At 40.3% G+C, this 20,130-nt stretch overlaps 1 protein-coding gene across 4 annotated transcripts in view; it reads left to right on the forward strand.

Annotated features, from left to right (window-relative positions):
* LOC109905282 (glutamate receptor 2) overlaps nt 1–20,130 on the forward strand; it is a 65,810-nt gene that overhangs the window by 7,222 nt on the left and 38,458 nt on the right. For all 4 annotated transcript variants that reach the window (XM_031790233.1, XM_031790231.1, XM_031790235.1 and 1 more), the window contains exon 3: nt 18,988–19,227. In XM_031790233.1, coding sequence (XP_031646093.1) covers nt 18,988–19,227 — 240 coding nt within the window. The remainder of the gene's footprint in view (nt 1–18,987; nt 19,228–20,130) is intronic.

Below are 20,130 nucleotides of genomic sequence, written 5' to 3' on the forward strand. Positions count from 1 at the left end.
TGTCGCTGGGATATGAGGTAACAACAGGGCCTGGCCTATGTTAAAAGTGTAAAAAAAACTAAAAAACAGGTACAATGTTGTTAGGTGTTAAGCCTGTGTTAAAATATGCTTAAAATTATTTAAAGACAAAAGCGATTGTGTTTGCTAAGTAAAGATAGACAAAAGGTAGTGGTAATATTTAATTCAGTGAAGAATTGTGTAGGCGTAAGATCTGACAAGGGACCACTTTTTTTTGGACAAGCTATGTTTTAAAAACGTCAAAACTTACATGAATTCTGATTATACACAACATCCTGAAATACTGTACATTTAAATATCTTTGTTAGAAATAATAATATATTTCCCTTGGCGGAGTGATGATGAATGTAAAAAATGTCTCAACTTAGCCCACTCTCCCCTACCTGTTCTCTTCAAAAAGCCTGACATATTTGTGTGTGTGCATGCACAAGAGAGAGAGGAGAGTGAAAGATCATGATGGGCAGAGAAAGTGGGCAATGGAGGATGGACAGAGCAAGAGGCAGTGAGATAGAAACCCAGCCAGACGTAGAAAATAATTGTGAGAATTGTGTTATTCTCTATTCAAGCAACCTATTAAACAGGCTTTACGTAATGCCACGTATGAGATAGACAAGGAATCTGTGTGCAGCCGAGCAACCAAGGTCCATTAAAGGAGACAGGATGATTCATACCTATCCAAAACCACCATAAGAGGTCTAATCGATAGGGGCGGGGTCTCCTCTGTCACGATATGTTTATCTAACCAGCACTCTGTTCCCCTCCCCTTGTACTTGACAGTGATATTCAATCCTATTCAATTAAAGAGACCTTGGGTGTTATTTTTCCTGTGGAACCCTGCAATGCCGTAGGTAGGCGGTAACTCTGTTGCATCTGTCACTCTAGTTGCGGGGAAAGATTTCTGATTGCACCTGCTGCGAGGGGAAGAAAGGGTGGCTGGCTGTGTGTGTGTGTGTGTGTGTGTGTGTGTGTGTGTGAGAGAGAGAGCGACAGAGAGCGAAAGAGTGTGTGTGTGTTCTGTTCTTGAAGAGGTACTGTAGATTTCCTCCGTTTGAGACTTCAGAAACATGTAGACGCTGGAAGATATGTCACACAGACCAGTACAATGAGCTAGAGTGCATACATACAGTACTTTCATTCTGTCTATTTATTATAAGATCTATTTATTCTCCTTCTGTGGCTAAGCAGCGACTGGAGAGCGTGGGAGTTGGAGAGAGAGCGGGGGGGGGGGGATGCATAAATTATCTGACAGTTCGATTTCCGCTCGCCTCTAGAAGTAATTGTGCTCCAGCCAATAAAAGGCTTCTAGTACGACTTGACCACAGTTGTGGTGGCAGACAGGGCATGCATGTAAAGGCTTGGTTGGAGGGGGTAGAGGACAGCCCTCTAAGCATGCTTCTTCTCACCCTTCATTTCCAGTTGTTGTTTATGTTGTTTATCAATGTCTATCAATTGTTTATCAATGCAGTGGGACCCTTCGTCAGGGTTGTTTTTCATTTGGTCCTTGAAACGTTAGTCAAAACTATATCCGCCTGTTCTAACCCGAAACGACACATGCATGTATGGTTTGCTGTAACTTAAAGTTGATGGGTGGTACAGTATTTGTACTGTAGGAAAGGGAGTCAACAAAAATCTGATGTCAGAGACATACACGACCCATTTCACAGTGTTTTAGTAGCTCGACGCAGCCAAGTCTGCGCCACTGTTACCATAGCAACGTGGTGCCAGGCTAGCTCTCCGTTGATATATGAGTAGACTGAAGTTGCGTTCGTCTTTCTGTAAGGCTTTATGCGCCTGAACGTTCCCTGACATCAGTGGTGTTGTTCTTCAAATTACCCAAAGCACAGCAAGTGGAATGACTGATGCACGATGGCGCAATCATCTTTCAGTAATGATCCAACATCATAATAACTTGATTAGTATATCTCTATGGTGACAAAGGGAAAATTTGCCTTTTGGAATGAACATATGATTTAATTTGTATCTAGCCATGTGTTGTGATCTATTCTGAACATTACTGCATGAAAATAATATATTGTATATGTGGTTGCTGTCTTTACAGCACCATAGCAATGAAATGAGAATGCTACATCACGCATGAATGATAAACCAATTTGAGCAGGTATAATTGAGACAATGTGCCCTGAATGTAACTGCAATCATATCCAATAAGGCTTGGGGTTATTTTTGGTAGAATCGACAGAAAGAAGTGTAACACAGGACATATAGGTTAACAATGGGATACCGTTTCTTATTCTTACCAACCAATGTACTGTTCTAATCAACACTGCCAAATCATTGGACAACAGATATTGTCTCAAACCCAGAACGCAAGTGTCACGTTGTCCACAGTATGCCTTTCTATAAATTAAATGGAATGTCTCCCCATTTGTCCATACATTATCCATTTTCTTTGTGTTTGTAATGTTGTTGTTCCATCCTTTTTTTATGCGCATATTAACAGACAATGCTGAAGGAGTAAGCTTTCACACACATTACTTACAGTATTCAGACATTCAGAGCAAGCAAACAGGGAAAGTGTTTGGTTTCCTTGGCAACCTGGCTATCTGGCTCATTGGATGAATCAGTCTTTCTATAAACGCAGTAGTGCAGTAGTAGCTAACATACCAACATGCCAAGACATCATTAAAGAGAGTACTGCTTGGCCAAAACCTATGTGTTGGTGGTATATGAATGAAAGGTAATTGTATATATAGTAGCAGTAAAAAGTTTGGACACACTTACTTATTCCAGAGTTTTTCTACATTGTAGAATGATAGTGAAGACATCAAAATTATGAAATAGTACATATGGAATCATGTAGTAACCAAAAAAGTGTAAAACAAATCAAAATATATTTTATATTTGAGATTCTTCAAAGTAGCCACCCTTTGCCTTGATGACAGATTTGCACAATCTTGGCACTCTCTCAACCAGCTACATGAGGTGGAATGCATTTCAATTAACAGGTGTGTCTTGATAAAAGTAAATGTTTGGAATGTCTTTCCTTCTTAATGTGTTTGAGCCAATCAGTTGTGTTGTGGCAAGGTAGGTGTGGTATACAGAAGATAGCCCTGTTTGGTAACAGACCAATTCCATATTATGGCAAGAATAGCTCAAACGAGCAAAGAGAAACGATAGTCCATCATTACTTTAAGACATGAAGGTCAGTCAATCCGTAAAATTTGTGCAGTCGCAAAAACTATCAAGTGCTATGATGAAACTGGCACTCATGAGGACCGATACAGGAAAGGAAGACCCAGAGTTACCTCTGCTGCAGAGGATACTTTATTAGAGTTACCAGCCTCAGAAATTGCAACCCAAATAAATGCTTCACAAGTTCAAGTAACAGACACATCTCAACATCAACTGTTCAGAGGAGACTGATGAATCAGGTCTTCATGGTTGAATTGCTGTAAAGAAAACACTACTAAAGGATACCAATAAGGAGGAGAGACTTGCTTGGGCCAAGAAACATGAGCAATGGTGAAAATCTGTCCATTGGTTTGATGAGTCCAAATTTGAGATTTTTATTTCCAAACACTGTGTCTTTGTGAGACGCAGAGTAGGTGAACGGATGATCTCTGTATGTGTGGTACCCACCGTGAAGCATGAAGGAGGAGAGGTAATGGTGTGGGGGTGCTTTGCTTGTGACACAGTCAGTGATTTATTTAGAATTCAAGGACCACTTAACCAGCATTGCTACCATAGCATTCTGCAGCGCAATCCCATATGGTTTGCCCTTAGTGGGACTATTATTTGATTTTCAACAGGACAATGACCCAACACACCTGAAGGCTGTTTAAGGGCTATTTGTCCAAGAAGGAGAGTGATGGAGTGCTGCATCAGATGACCTGGCCTCCACAATCACCGACCTCAACCCAAATTAGATGGTTTGGGATGAGTTGGACCGCAGAGTATAGGAAAAGCATCCAACAAGTGCTCAGCATATGTGGGAACTCCTTCAAGACTGTTGGAAAAGCATTCCCCATTAAGCTGGTTGAGAGAATGCCAAGAGTGTGCCAAGCTGTTATCAAGGCAAAGGGTGGCTACTTTGACTAATCTAAAATCTCAAAGCCACCACCAACTTCTTTTTAGAAAATTTGGCAGTACATCCAACTAAGCTCACAACTGCAGACCAATTGTAACCATGGCAGCCCAGGATCTTCACCTCAGGCTTCTTCACCTGCGGGATCGTCTGAGACCAGCCTCCCGCGCAGCTGATGAAACTGAGGAGTATTTCTGTCTGTAATCTTTTTTTAAACAAATTCAAATTGGCTGGGCCTAGCTCCCCCTGGCTGCACCCCTGCCCAGTCATGTGAAATCCATAGATTAGGGCCTAATGAATTTATTTCAATTGACTGATTTCCTTATATTTACTGTAACTCAGTAAAATCGTTGAAATTGTCACATGTTGCATTTATATTTTTGTTCAGTATAGATAAGTGACACATACTCAGGGCAGCGCAGGGAACGGGTGCAGCTTGCAAACAGTGACCACCCCACTTTTCATAAAAGCCTTGTAGCAGTCATAAGGACAAAGATTCAGAAGGAGGGATGCAGGATTAGATACAAAAGGTGGTTGGTTTTCATTGCACAGTGCTGGTGATGGGACACATTTACAATAAAAACTGCTGACTTTAAAATGTCAGTAAACAAAATGTAGTCTTCAAAAGCAAAAACCCCTATAATCACGCAAAACCTGTCTTTACCAACAAGATGAGTCTACCAGGCTCCAATACAACCTCCCCTGACAATTACCAAAACCCAAATGAGGATAGCATACCCAAATGGGCACGTAAATACATTTGGCCACACCTATTCTGGCACACAGGCCAGGAGCACGCTGAATCAAATCACACATGTTCACAGTGACAAGACAGAGACGGAGAAGCTCTCAGGACTAAACAGCAAACAAATACATCTTATCAAAAAACAATTATCTTAACTTCCACCTTGTGAGTGTTGCTCATGTGCACTATAAACATCGCGTCCACTCAGGATGGTAAGATAAGGTCAATTAAAACGTAACAATGTAGCCTGTATCAAACATTAATCAGAAATGTCTTAAATGTTGCAATAAACGGTAAGGGAATGGTGAAACCCGAGCAACTATTGTAGTGTAGTATGGCATATGGATATAACACCTTTAACTTGTGAACCCAACCGCAACTATTTCCATTGTGAAAACAAACTCTCTCAACTAGTATGAGTTTGGAGAGCACACAAGTGAAAAGACGTGCCAGTGCATCTTCAACCGAAAGTTTAAGTCCTCAGGCTTTCTCTGCACAAGTCAGAGCCTGGTTTCCCAAAAAGCATCTTAAGGCTAAGTTCATTGTTAGAACCTTCGTAGGAGCATTGGTTAGAAATCTGTAAGCGGTTTCCCCAAACCATTGTTACCAAAGTTTCACTTGAAAACGCTTGTTATTTACCGGCTGCCACAGACCACTCGTAGAAAGGCCAAGTGTCTCCTTTGAGGCTTTTTGTTGTAGTTTATATAGCTACAGAAGATCTCCACTAAACACACAATCAAGATGTTCATCTGTCTCTTTGTGATCGCCGAAACTTCAGAACAAAGTTGACTAAAAATACAGTCATTACAAACAAGTGAAGGATAAAAAGATGAATCAAATGAAAACTGAGATGACTGCATTACGAAGAGAAATACACCATAGGGTACATAGACCTATATATTTAAATCATATTGAAATCCTTTTCATATTCATTCAATTGAGCTCCATTTTTGCTAAATGTAGACTAGCCTACTCTCTGTATGTTTTGCCTCAATATATTTTATGATTGACGACACCATTCTGCATACTTCTGGCCCTTCTTTGGACACTGTGTTAACTAACCTCCAGACGAGATTCAATGCCATACGCATTGAACGCTAGTAAAACTAAACGCATGCTATTCAACCGATCACTGCCCGCACCTGCTCGCCCGTCCAGCATCACTACTCTGGACGGCTCTGACTTAGAATACTTGGACAACTACAAATACCTAGGTGTCTGGTTAGATTGTAAACTCTCCTTCCAGACTCAGATTAAGCATCTCCAATCCAAAATTAAATCTAGAATCGGCTTCCTATATCGCAAAAAAGCATCCTTCACTCATGCTGCCAAACCAACCCTCGTAAAACTGACCATCCTACCGATCCTCGACTTCGGTGATGTCATCTATAAAATAGCCTCCAACACTCTACTCAACAAACTGGATGCAGTCTATCACAGTGCCATCCGTTTTGTCACCAAAGCCCCATACACTACCCACCATTGCGAACTGTACGCTCTTGTTGGTTGGCCTTCGCTACATGCTCGTCGCCAAACCCACTGGCTACAGGTTATCTACAAGTCTCTGCTAAGTAAAGCCCTGCCTTATCTCAGCTCACTGGTCACCATAGCAGCACCCACTCGTAGCACGCGCTCCAGCAGGTATATCTCACTGGTCAACCCCAAAGCCAATTCCTCCTTTGGTCGTCTTTCCTTCCAGTTCTCTGCTGCCAATGACTGGAACGAACTGCAAAAATCTCTGAAGCTGGAGACTCATATCTCCCTCACTAGCTTTAACAGAGTTACACATTATTATAGTCAAGAACACTTTTTTCATGATTTCTGGTAGATCCCTTGTAGAAAAATCCTATCAGATTTTGCAACCAGTCCTGTTGGATTCCTCTGGGATTCTACCCAAAATGATACCCTATTTTTAAAACATTTTTTTATTTCACCTTTATTTAACCAGGTAGGCTAATTGAGAACAAGTTCTCATTTGCAACTGCGACCTGGCCAAGATAAAGCATAGCAGTGTGAACAGACAACACAGAGTTACACATGGAGTAAACAATTAACAAGTCAATAACACAGTATATAAAAAAAGAGAGTCTATATACATTGTGTGCAATAGGCATGAGGAGGTAGGCAAATAATTACAATTTTGCAGATTAACACTGGAGGGATAAATGATCAGATGGTCATGTACAGGTAGAGATATTGGTGTGCAAAAGAGCAGAAAAGTAAATAAATATAAACAGTATGGGGTTGAGGTAGGTAAAATTGGGTGGGCTATTTACCGATAGACTATGTACAGCTGCAGCGATCGGTTAGCTGCTCAGATAGCAGATGTTTGAAGTTGTTGAGGGAGATAAAAGTCTCCAACTTCAGTGATTTTTGCAATTCGTTCCAGTCACAGGCAGCAGAGAACTGGAACGAAAGGCGGCCAAATGAGGTGTTGGCTTTAGGGATGATCAGTGAGATACACCTGCTGGAGCGCGTGCTACGGGTAGGTGTTGCCATCGTGACCAGTGAACTGAGATAAGGCAGAGCTTTACCTAGCATGGACTTGTAGATGACCTGGAGCCAGTGGGTCTGGCGACGAATATTTAGCGAGGGCAAGCCGACTAGAGGGTAGGCTACGCATTAGAATAAGACTCCTCAATATTTTCAGCCATAGTTGATAATATCTCTCTAGAATCTGATTCATCGTCAGTATAATGGTATTATTCTAATTATAAAGTAAGATTTGAAAGGGAGAAAGCTGATCCGAGAGCATCGCTGCCTGCCTTTCGATCCTTTAAATATCAACACATGCCTCAATGACGTACTTAGTGAACGTTTTCATTGTGTGGTGTTTTGCAAAATGAATGTTGCATCTTCATTCGTTAAAACACTCGTAAGCCCTAATGCTGTGTTTAGATGGTATAAGGTAGACAGCATACCGGATGTTACTGTTTAGAATGAGAGCACAAGGATAAATGCAGTTGTGGCTGGCGGTGAATGCCGTCAGCCGCCATGGAAGACGTGAATTGCCGCCAGAGTTCAAATATTTTAACTTTTGCCGTATGCCGTAGCGTTGTTTTCTACCGGGTGTTGTTCGACACTTTTTGTTTACTGAAATCACCATAGCAACGCATACCGTCGTGCTGACTTGCTTTTGCCGTCACCGTCTTTCTTGCTTTCTTATCCTTCTATGCCGACTGGTATTTCGGCTTTTGCGTCCATCATCTAAATGCAGCATTAGTTCCATCACTATCGGGAAATCGGCCCAGAGTGGTAGAGCAGAGTTATATCTAACAGCTATTCCGCTAGGACTGAACTGATGATAATGATGTGGATGAGTGTGTGTGTGTGTTTGTGTGTAGCGTGTGCGATGATAATCATTTGTCTCGTCAGTGCTGCTTGTCTGGGGCTAATTCAATCCCAAACACTTGCAATTAAAGGGCAACATGAACATATTCAAATGACAGGTAGAGGATATTTAGAAAAGCAACATCACATTGTACAACAATGCAGATGACAAGTGTGATTAATTTCAAATAGCAAAAGGAGCAATCGATTTGGGGTGGCCTTTTCATCACCACATCAAACAGAACAGGCCTAAATAAACAAATGTATTTCCCCATCAACTCAAAAAATTGTACTTCATTATATGCCTAGCTGCAGTCCATTTGAGCGAACTTCCATCTGTCAAGTATGATTGATCGTGATATTAACACAGTCCAACAGTCTGCTTCTCAAATCTAGTGGCTGAAAAGGGAAAAGCGACACTCTAAAAAGCCACACTCGTGGAGCAGGAAATGAGGCCAGTTAATTGGGACAGCTAAATATACTTCATAGGGTCTACCCTCTCCTAGTGTAACTGCTGAAGGTTATACAGTACAGATCGCTGGAGCCGGCATAGCACTGACATATTTTATGGTTCCTATCTATCATTAGTTATGAGGTGCTCATGATCCTGACCACGGCTGACCAGCTCAAAAACACAATGTACTGTGCTGTTTTGTTTCCTGGGTGCAGATTCAGCCTAGGCCTGCACTAAAAAGCATAAAAATATGTACAACTATAATTCAAATACTGAAAATATAAAATGTGTGATTCTGTTGTTTGTTTTCAATGATTCACAGTGATTTGTGTTGCTGTGTTTTGAAAAACGTTTTTTTTTCTAGTCCAGGCCAGTCAAGGTTCATTGGTTACCTTACAAACGTTTTTTAAAGTAAATATACAGGTATATACAATACTGTTAAAAAGTTTGAGATCACTTAGAAATGTCCTTGTTTTTGAAAGAAAAACACGTTTAGTCCATTAAAATAACTTCCCGACTCCGGGATGCTGGCCTTCTAGGTAGAGTTGCAAAGAAAAAGCCATATCTCAGACTGGCCAATAAAAATAAAAGATTAAGATGGGCAAAATAACACAGACACTGGACAGAGGAACTCTGCCTAGAAGGTCAGCATCCTGGAGTTGACTCTTCACTGTTGAGGTTGAGACTGGTGTTTTGAGGGTATTATTTAATGAAGCTGCCAGTTGAGGACTTGTGAGGTGTCTGTTTCTCAAACTAGACACTCATTTACTTGTCCTCTTCCTCAGTTGTGCACCGGGGCCTCCCACTCCTCTTTCTATTCTGGTTAGAGCCAGTTTGCACTGATCTGTGAAGGGAGTAGTTTATTTGTATTCTTATTTTATTTCACCTTTATTTAACAAGATAGGCTAAATAAACTGTCACATTTACAACTGTGACCTGGCCAAGATAAAGCAAAGCAGTGTGACACAGACAACAACACAGAGTTACACATGGAATAAACAATAAACAAGTCAATGACACAGTAGAAAAAAATTAAGTATATATACAGTGTGTGCAAAAGGCATGAGGAGGTAGGCATTAAATCGGCCATAGTAGCGAAATAGGCCATAGTAGCATAATTACAATTTAGCTGATTAACACTGAAGTGATAAATGAGTAGATGATAATGTGCAAGTATAGATACTGGTGTTGTCACGTTCGTTATAAGGATCGGACCAAGGCGCAGCGTGGTATGTGTACATTCTGAATGAACACTGAACAAACTAACAAAATAACAAAACGAAATGTGAAGCTATACAAACGAGTGCTCACTGGCAACTACACATAGACAAGATCGCACGATCACCAAAGGGAAATGGCTACCTAAATATGATCCCCAATCAGAGACAACGATAAACAGCTGCCTCTGATTGGGAACCATATCAGGCCACTATAGACATACAAATCACCTAGACCTACAAAAACCCTAGACAATACAAAAACCAGCATACCCACCCTAGTCACACCCTGACCTAACCAAAATATAAAGAAAACAGAGATATCTCAGGTCAGGGCGTGACAGGTGTACAAAACCGCAGAAAAGTAAATAAAAACAGTATGGGGATGAGGTAGGTAGATTGGGTGGGCTATTTACAGATGGACTATGTACAGCTGCAGCGATCGGTTAGCTGCTCAGATAGCTGATCTTTAAAGTTGGTGAGGGAAATATAAGTAGTAGTACACAGCGTTGTACGAGATCTTCAGTTTCTTGGCAATTTCTCGCATGGAATAGCCTTCATTTCTCAGAACAAGAATAGACTGACGAGTTTCAGAAGAAAGTGCTTTGTTTCTGGGCATTTTTGAGCCTGTAATCGAACCCACAAATACTGATGCTCCAGATACTCAACTAGTCTAAAGAAGGCCAGTTGTATTGCTTATTTAATCAGGCACAACAGTTTTCAGCTGTGCTAACATAATTGCAAAATGTTTTTCTAACGATCAATTAGCCTTTTAAAATTATAAACTTGGATTAGCTAACACAACGTGCCATTGGAACACAGGAGTGATGGTTGCTGATAATGGGGCTCTCTGTACGCTATGTAGATATTCCATTAAAAATCTGCCATTTCCAGCTACAATAGTCATTTACAACATTAATAATGCCTACACTGTATTTCGGATCAATTTGATGTTATTTTAATGGACATTTTAAAAGACATACATGTGTGTGTATATATATATATATATATATATATATATATATATATATATATATATATATATATATATATATATACACACTCACACACACATCTTTTAAAATATATTTTCCTTTATTATTTTCCGCTAACCCTACCACCCCTCCCCTAATTGGAATAAACTAACAAACAACAATACTTAGGTTTCTACTTCCAACTTATACATACTATATACATTTTACGGGCACAATCTATTTTACAATAGTTATATTTTGTTTGTTTTTAGCCTTGTCCTTCCTCTACCCTTAACCTCTCACCTCTATTTCTGATGTCCATCCAGTTTGATTTCCATTTGTCATATATTTTTAACTGTGCTGTTTCACAAAAGTTCGGAACCTATATACATTTTACGTACACACTATATTTTACATTTGTATCTTGATTACTACGCATTGGTTTAATTGTGTAGATGCTGGGCTGGACATAAGCCTGCACTCCCTGTAGCTCTCCAGGACCTGAGTTTATAACCACTAACTGGTGTATCCGATCTGGAAAAATCTACAACAGCTTGGCTAAAGTCAACCTTTGAAAACATGCTTGCATGTGAATATCCTTTTTACTTCTATTGAGTCACACATCATTCACATCATACTAACATCTTTGGCTGTTATGAAGTGAATATCTGTGGTGACCTCCAAACTCAATTACCCATCATTACTCTGAACGTCTAACAAGCTGAAATGAAATGACATGCTTGGGGTGTAGGGGAGTACGGGTCTGGACAGTCTTCACAGGGAGATGCAGACAGCTAATCAATTAGGGCTGAACACACAACTCTCCCTCTGCAGTTAGGGTAATGACTCAATTTAATAGATTACTCCTTAGCACTCAATCTCACAGAGCAAGTTTCCCTTCCACTGTCTGTGCCTACCTGCTCTGGGCACAGTTTACTGAGCAAGCAGTTGTTGCCTCAACACTCCTCCTGTCCTGGGCCCGGTTTTCTAAAGCATCTTCAAGCTAAGTTAATCGTGAAAACTATGTAATAGCATCTTAACATTTCCGAGCCGTTTCCCAAAACCGTCTTTATTAACGTTGCACTTGAAATGGCTCGTAATCTAGAATAGCTCAGTGTGTCGTTAGGTCACCATTTTCCAGCCCATGTCACTTTACACACAGACACTCTCTAAACATAGAATGAAGATGTTTATATGTCTCTGTGATTTCTCAAAACTTGATCGTTGAATATAAATAGCCTAAAAAGTGAACAATGTTATAAATAAGCGAAGCAAGGATAAATAAAAAAAAATGTAAATGGCAAATTATATTATAGTTAGATTATAAGTCTAAATATTGACATCCCTTTCGTGTATGTGCAATCAATAGACCTACCTAGTATTAAGCCTTTACGCTACATCTGAGCCTCTTCTATATTTGTATCTTTTAGGCCTATAGGCTACTATTAACGAAAAGCTCACGCATTTTAGTGTAGCCTAAACAATAACTCAAAGGTCAACATATTAGGTCTATGGCAATGTAGCTTAACTTGCTACTTCATGTTTAATTATTTTAATTGTTTCATTATTTAATTGTAGATTATATGTAGGCCTACTTCAATAGATTCCTGCCTGCCATTAGGCTATGATTTGCTGAGAAATTATGAAAAACATTGTCATCATATCCTATTTTTAGTTCACGTGGATATTTTCTAAATAGTGAACGAGGGAACGAGCGACTTTGGAATTATTCATTCTTGCTCACAGTTTGTACAAACTGAAGAAATGCAGAATTTACACAATCAAGCTTTGCATACAAAATAGCATGAGAATACACTCAGAATACATAAATTGAATTTGGAAGTTTACATACACCTTAGCCAACTACATTTAAACTCAGTTTTTCACAATTCCTGACATTTAATCCTAGTAAAACATCCCTGTTTTAGGTTAGTTACGATCACCACTTTATTTTAAGAATGTGAAATGTCAGAATAATAGTAGAGAGAGTGATTGATTTCAGATTGTATTTCTTTCATCACATTCCCAGTGGGTCAGAAGTTTACATACACTGAATTAGTATTTGGTAGCATTGCCTTGAAATTGTTTAACTTGGGTCAAACGTTTTGGGTAGCCTTCCACAAGCTTCCAACAAGAAGTTGGGTGAATTTTGGCCCATTCCTCTTGACAGAACTGGTGTAACTGAGTCAGGTTTGTAGGCCTCCTTGCTCGCACACGCTTTTTCAGTTCTGCCCACAAGATGTCTTGAGATGTTGCTTCAATATATCCACATACTTTTCCTGTCTCATGATGCCATCTATTTTGTGAAGTCCACCACTCCCTCCTGCAGCAAAACACCTCCACAACATGATGCTGCCACCCCCGTGCTTCACGGTTGTGATGGTGTTCTTCGGCTTGCAAGCCTCCCCCTTTTTCCTCCAAACATAATGATGGTCATTATGGCCAAACAGTTCTATTTTTGTTTCATCAGACCAGAGGATAGCTCACCAAAAAGCACGATCTTCGTCCCCATGTGCAGTTGCAAACCGTAATTTGGCTTTTTTTAATCGTGGTTTTAGAGCAGTGGCTACTTCCTTGCTGAGCGGCCTTACAGGTTATGTCGAGGTAGGACTCATTTTATTGTGAAAATAGATACTTTTGCATCTGTTTCCTCCAGCATCTTCACAAGGTCCTTTGCTGTTGTTATGGGATTGATTTGCACTTTTCATACCAAAGTACGTTCATCTCTAGGACACAGAATGCCTCTCCTTTCTGAGCGGTATGGCGGCTGCGTGTTCCCATGGTGTTTATACTTGCCTACTATTAAAACTTGTTTTTCAACCACTCCCCAAAAAAATTGTAAACAAACTATAGTTTTGGCAAGTCGGTTAGGACATCTACTTTGTGCATGACACAAGTAATTTTTCGAACAATTGCTTACAGACAGATTATTTCACTTAAAATTCACTGTATCCCAATTCCAGTGGGTCAGAAGTTTACATACATTAAGTTGACTGTGCCTTTAAACAGCTTAGAAAATTCCTAAAATGATGTCATGTCTTTAAAAGCTTCTGATAAGCTAATTGACATCATTTGAGTCAATTGGAGGTGTATCTGTGGATGTATTTCAAGGCCTACCTTCAACCTCAGTGCCTCTATATACAGTGTGTGCAAATAAGGTAAGATAAGGGAGGCAAGGCAATAAATAGGCCATGGTGGTGAAGTAATTACAATATACCAATTAAACACTAGATTGATAGATGTGCAGAAGATGAATGTGCAAGTAGAGATACTGGGGTGCAAAGGAGCAAGATAAATAAATAAAAACAGTATGGGGATGAGGTGGTTGGTTGGGCTATTTACAGATGGGCTATGTACAGGTTGAGTTGAGTTTATGTTATTTTTACAGGGACAGTGCACATTAATCAACGTTTCAGTAAAAGTGCCGCTTTTAGCCAGCCGACTAATTCTCAACCACAGTCCCCAGGCAGGTGCAGTGTTCTGTGAGTTGCTCTGACAGCTGGTGCTTAAAGCTAGTGAGTGAGATATGAGTCTCCAGCTTCAGTGATTTTTGCAGTTTGTTCCAGTCATTGGCAGCAGAGAACTGGAAGGAAAGGCGGCCAAAGGAGGAATTGGCTTTGGGGGTGACCAGTGAGATATACCTGCTGGAGCGCATGCTGTGGCTGCTGCTATGGTGACCAGTGTGCTGGGATAAGGTAGGGCTTCACCTAGCAAAGACTTGTAGATGACCTGGAGCCAGTGGGTTTGGCGACGAGTATGAAGCGAGGGCCAGCCAACGAGAGCGACAAAACGGATTGCACTGTGATAGACTGCATCCAATTTGTTGAATAGAGTGTTGGAGGCTATTTTGTAAATGACATCGACGTAGTCGAGAATCGGTAGGATGGTCAGTTTTACGAGGGTATGTTTGGCAGCATGAGTGAAGGATGCTTTGTTGCAAAATAGAAAGCCGATTCTAGATTTAATTTTGGATTGGAGATGCTAATGTGAGTCTGGATGGAGAGTTTACAGTCTAGCCAGACACCTAGGTATTTGTAGTTGTCCACATCTTCTAAGTCAGAACCATCCAGAGTAGTGATGCTAGACGGGCGGGCAGGTGCGGGCAGCGATCGGTTGAAGAGCATGCATTTAGATTTACTTGCATTTAAGAGCTGTTGGAGGCTAAGGTGTATGTAAACTTCCGACTTCAACTGTATACAGTATCAGTCAAAGGTTTGGACACAAGTACTCATTCATTTTTAGTTTTACTATTTTCTACATTGTTTAATAATAGTGAAGACATCAAAACTATGAAATAACACATCTGGAATCATGTAGTGGCCAAAAAAGTGTTAAACAAATCCAAATATATTTTAGATTTTAGATTCTAGCCACCCTTTGCCTTGATGGCAGCTTTGCACACTATTGGCATTCTCTCAACCAGCTTCATGAGGTAGTCACCTGGAATGCATTTAAATTAACAGGTGTGCATTGACAAACGTTAATTTGTGGACTTTCTTTCCTTCTTAATGCGTTTGAGCCAAACAGTTGTGTTTTGACAAGGTAGGTGTGGTACACAGAAGGGCTATTTGGTAAAAGACCAATTCCATATTATGGCAAGAACAGCTGAAATAAGCACAGATAAATTGCAAACTTTAAGACACAATTCGGAAAATGTCAAGAACTTTGAAAGTTTCTTCAAGTGCAGTCGCAAAAACCATCTAACGCTATGATGAAACTGGCGCTCATGATGACCGCCACAGGAAAGGAAGACCCAGAGTTACCTCTGCTGCAGAGGATAAGTTCATTAGAGTTAACTGCCCCTCAGATTGAAAGCCAAATAAATGCTTCACAGAGTTCAAGTAACACACACATCTCAACATCAACTGTTCAGAGAAGACTGCGTGAATCAGGCCTTAATGGTCGAATTGCTGTAAAGAATCCACTACTAAAGGACACCAATACCAAGAAGGGACTTGCTTTTGGCAAGAAACACGAGCAACGGACATCAGACCAGTGGAAATCTGTCCTTTGGTCTGATGAGTCCAATTTTTTATATTTTTGGTTCCAACCGCCCTGTCTTTGTGAGACGCAGAGTAGGTGAACGGATGATCTCTGTGTGTGGTTCCCTCCGTGAAGCATGGAGAAGGAGGTGTGATGGTGTTGGGGTGCTTTGCTGTTGACACTGTCAGTGATTTATTTAGAAATTTAAGCACACTTAAGCAGCATTCTGCAGAGATACGCCATCCCATCAGGTTTGCGTTTAGTGGGACTATCATTTGTTTTTTAACAGGACAAAGACCCAAAACACACCTCCAGACTGTGTCAGGGCTATTTGGCCAAAGAGAGTGATGGAGTGCTGCATGATTCCACATGTGTTATTTCATAGTTTTCATGTCTTCAATATTATTCTACAATGTTGAAAATAGTACAAAATAAATTTAAAAAAAACCTTGAATAGTAAAAAATACATTTTAAAAAACCTTGAATGAGTAGGTGTGTCCAAACATGTGACTGGTACTGTGTGTATGTATATATATATATATATCTATAGAACACAAACTGGCATCACACTACACAATAGCAACTGCACTACATTGTTGGGATTACAGCATACAATTCCCCGAAATCTGTGTTACAGTTATCTTTCCTAAACTGATTACCCCTAAGTAAGTGTCCATTGAATGTTTCCCTCCAAAACAACAGAGATATGAAGTAGAAACTTGGTTGGAAAGCATAGCTAGTGGACACAGCACTGTAATAATAGTGTGATTTTCATTTGTCTGAGCACAAACCTCTGTTTTTTGGGGCAACAATCAAAACCATTCTATGCTAAACCAGAGTAGAGAGACTGCTTTTAAACTTATTCTGTTTTCCAAAGCCCAACTGCTGTCAAGACCTGTCAGTTAACTGCCACAAGCCTGTCAATGGACATACCGTTGAGAGACTGGGAGGAATCTCCTCTGTTCGAAAATGCTGTTTGTGGGTAATGGTAGAGTCAAGAAACACTTAAGAAACGATGCATCAATATCAATGGAAAACCTTTACAGATCTCAAGTTAGAATTTGTCCTTCAATGATTTAACATTTCATCACCAATACATACATGTACATTCTTAGCCATCAGCATTGGATATTTTTAATCTAGTTGTAGCAAAAGCATGGGTGGGTTTTACAGTACAGTGCAGCCACTTAGGGCAAGATTACCGTAGTTAGCGTGTGATACAAATCGGATTTGATGAGTCAGGTTGCACCCATGGAGGCCACATCAATGGCCTCCACTGGCAGTGTCTTCAACTAAAAGGATTAGGTTTGGTGCCACAAATCGACAGTGATCGGACTGCCTTAACGATGCTCTCCCATTGACCCCTGAAAAACCTTTAATTGCTGACTTGACAGATCAGTCAGGATTTGGTGGGATATGAATGTGGGGCTGTTAATTGGAGGATTCAACTGAAGTGGCTTTTAAAGTTGTGTAAGAGATAAGTGAAAACACGTCAGTGTTAAAGGAAGTTGAATAATTCTGTGGCAAGATACTTGGTGGTGTCACTGTTTTGCCTTGGAAGCTCCATATTTTCGAAGTAGCTTGGATGTCCATCTTTTCAAAGTAGCTTAATTATGAACGTCCACATTTTCTCAAGGCTTCGCTTTTTGCCCACTTGCAAGACATGGTGGGAATTGTATCTGCCAATAGAGTATACATTAAACTGGGCCCAACAACAAATCACAAAGGCTTAACCTGATGCTATTCATGCCTGTCCACAATGTTTAGATCAAAGATGGCCGTCACAGCCTATGTGGTCCCGTGTGGCTCAGTTGGTAGAGCTTAGCGCTTCCAATGCCAGGGTTGTGGGTTTGATTTCCATGGGTGACCAGTATGGAATTGCATGCACTCAAGTCTCAAGTCACTACTGTAAGTCGCTCTGGATAAGAGCATCTGCTAAATGATTAAAATGTAAAGCAGCAAGACGAGCAAGCTAATGTCTAATGTATAGACTCCAATCCTCCAGTTTCAGACGGAAATTAGTCATTGAATGGATTACATTGGAGAGACATTTATGTCCAAGTCAATTATCCTGATTAACCTACATTTGATCGAAAAGCATTTACAAGCGACACCTGATTTGGCTGACCTTTGTCGAAACGACATAGAAATACCACTTAGCCATTCAATATTCATATTTACCTTTGATCAGCTACAGTCGCTCTGCTGTGCATTAGCATAGTACAGGACTTGCGTTGGTAATGCATGTGATGGTAGATGGATTATACTGTACCAATTGCTAACATAAGTGATTATACGAGCCAACTTACAAGTCGATCGATAGTTTCTAAAATATTTATAGAAACATGAAGGAAAATGAGACAGAAACTGCCACGAAACCAACAGAAACCCACCACAATAGAGAGTTAAGCAACTAAATCATAACTTGTATATGAATAAAAGCCAGTCATTCAAGTTTTATGGTATCCCAGCACAAGATCTCAAAAGGACAATAGATAGGCCACAGCAGAGCCAAACAGAAAAATAGATAGGCCACAGCAGAGCCATACGGTGTGTATAGATCTCAGTGCCATAGTGTAGCCTTGTATTGTACTGAATCTTTCAACTATCACACAGGAGATGTGTTTGACCCTCAAACGGTCCCCCTATTAACGTAACTCAAGCAGAGACTACAATGTCTCAGAGTCTAGGACTTACATAGAGCGGGTCATATACATGACCTTAGATATCCAACATGAAGATCCAGCAATTGGTCGCACTGATACGGAACTTTCTTCTCCATACATTCCCACTGTATTGAATTCTATAATAGAAGCCCATTAAAGTTTAACAAGTAGCTGGCAAATATTTTACTGTTGGAATTAAAAACTCCCCAGGCAGTGCTTATGGACATCAATAATACATTCATCAGCTAAAACCAGCTGCTCCAGTGGCAAAGGCTGCTTTAGATATTAATGTGTGATGCCAGACATTACAAGGTAGCAATAAAGTTCATGAACGTTCAAACTTTCATTTGTTACAGCACTTTTTGGAAGCCAAATGTTTCACAGTATCGGTCATTTCTAGTATCTTCCATTTTATGTCCTGGGATGTGCTTGTTTTAATGGCACAAAGAACATTTCTGTGAAAACAGACAATACATCTTATCTAAATGTCACACTGTCACCCAAGACTTAAGCATACATAACCCCATGAGTGTTTTGCATCTTCTCTCGTTTCAGTCTGTTCCCAGTTCTCGAGAGGAGTTTATGCCATCTTTGGATTCTACGACAAGAAGTCGGTCAATACGATTACTTCGTTTTGCGGGACTCTCCATGTGTCATTTATCACCCCGAGCTTCCCGCTGGACGGAACTCAGCAGTTCATCATCCAGATGAGGCCTGACATCAAAGGACCCCTACTCAGCCTTATCGAGTACTACAAGTGGGATAAGTTTGCCTATCTCTACGACAGTGATAGAGGTAAGAGGTACTACCTTATAAAACAGAATCTACCCCTATTTAAATGAAAATGCCACAAGTATGGAAAGTTTTGTTCAAATCAAAAGGGGTGTGGTCATTGAGGTGATTGATTTCATGTGGAATGACCCTCAGGACAACAGGTTTGACTCATCAATAAATCAAACCCTTGATTATTTGAGTCAGGTGTGGTAGTATTGGGTTGGAACAAGAGCTTTGACATTCTATAGGATTTATGACCTTCAGTCAGGACTAAACCTAGCCCTACAAAGCTCGCATCATATGATGCAAATATATTAACTGGCAGCAGTAGGCTACATCTGTGTCAGTGTGTCTTTCTGTGTTCTTCCTACCTTGACTGCACTGTCCTCTGCAGGAGTAGCTGATCTGTCTGTGCTAAACACTAATCTCTTACAGACACAGTCAGCACTCAGACCATCAGAACCAGAACCTTTAGAAAATGTACTTTTAGAAAAGGAGTAGAAAAAATTTAAAGCAGTGTCTCGCAGTGTTGAGCTATTTTTTGGCAACTCCTTTGTTTAAAAAAATGTTTTATCCATAATCTTGGCATAATAATGACAGAGTCAGAGCGGGTCTTTTGCTGATGCGCATTTGAATGTGAATTCACGCGACCTCAGAAAACCGCCATTGCCTACTGATTAGCCGAATGCTCATTAAATATTATTATGACAACAGAGAAATGGCACAAAAAATCATAAAAATAATCTTAAAAGGCCCATGAGCCGCCGCAGTTCGGGTGTCCCTTTAATTTTTATTTTATATAGCAAAGTGTTGTTTTTTATTTTATGCCTCGTGATTTGTCAACTGGCGCACAATTTCTCTGTCCTTCACATCCGAGTGCTGCTGCAATCCCTGTGCATGTCTTGACCAATCAGGTTCATGGAA

This window comes from Oncorhynchus kisutch, linkage group LG15 (assembly GCF_002021735.2).
Source record: "Oncorhynchus kisutch isolate 150728-3 linkage group LG15, Okis_V2, whole genome shotgun sequence".
NCBI classification, from domain to species: Eukaryota; Metazoa; Chordata; class Actinopteri; order Salmoniformes; family Salmonidae; genus Oncorhynchus; species Oncorhynchus kisutch.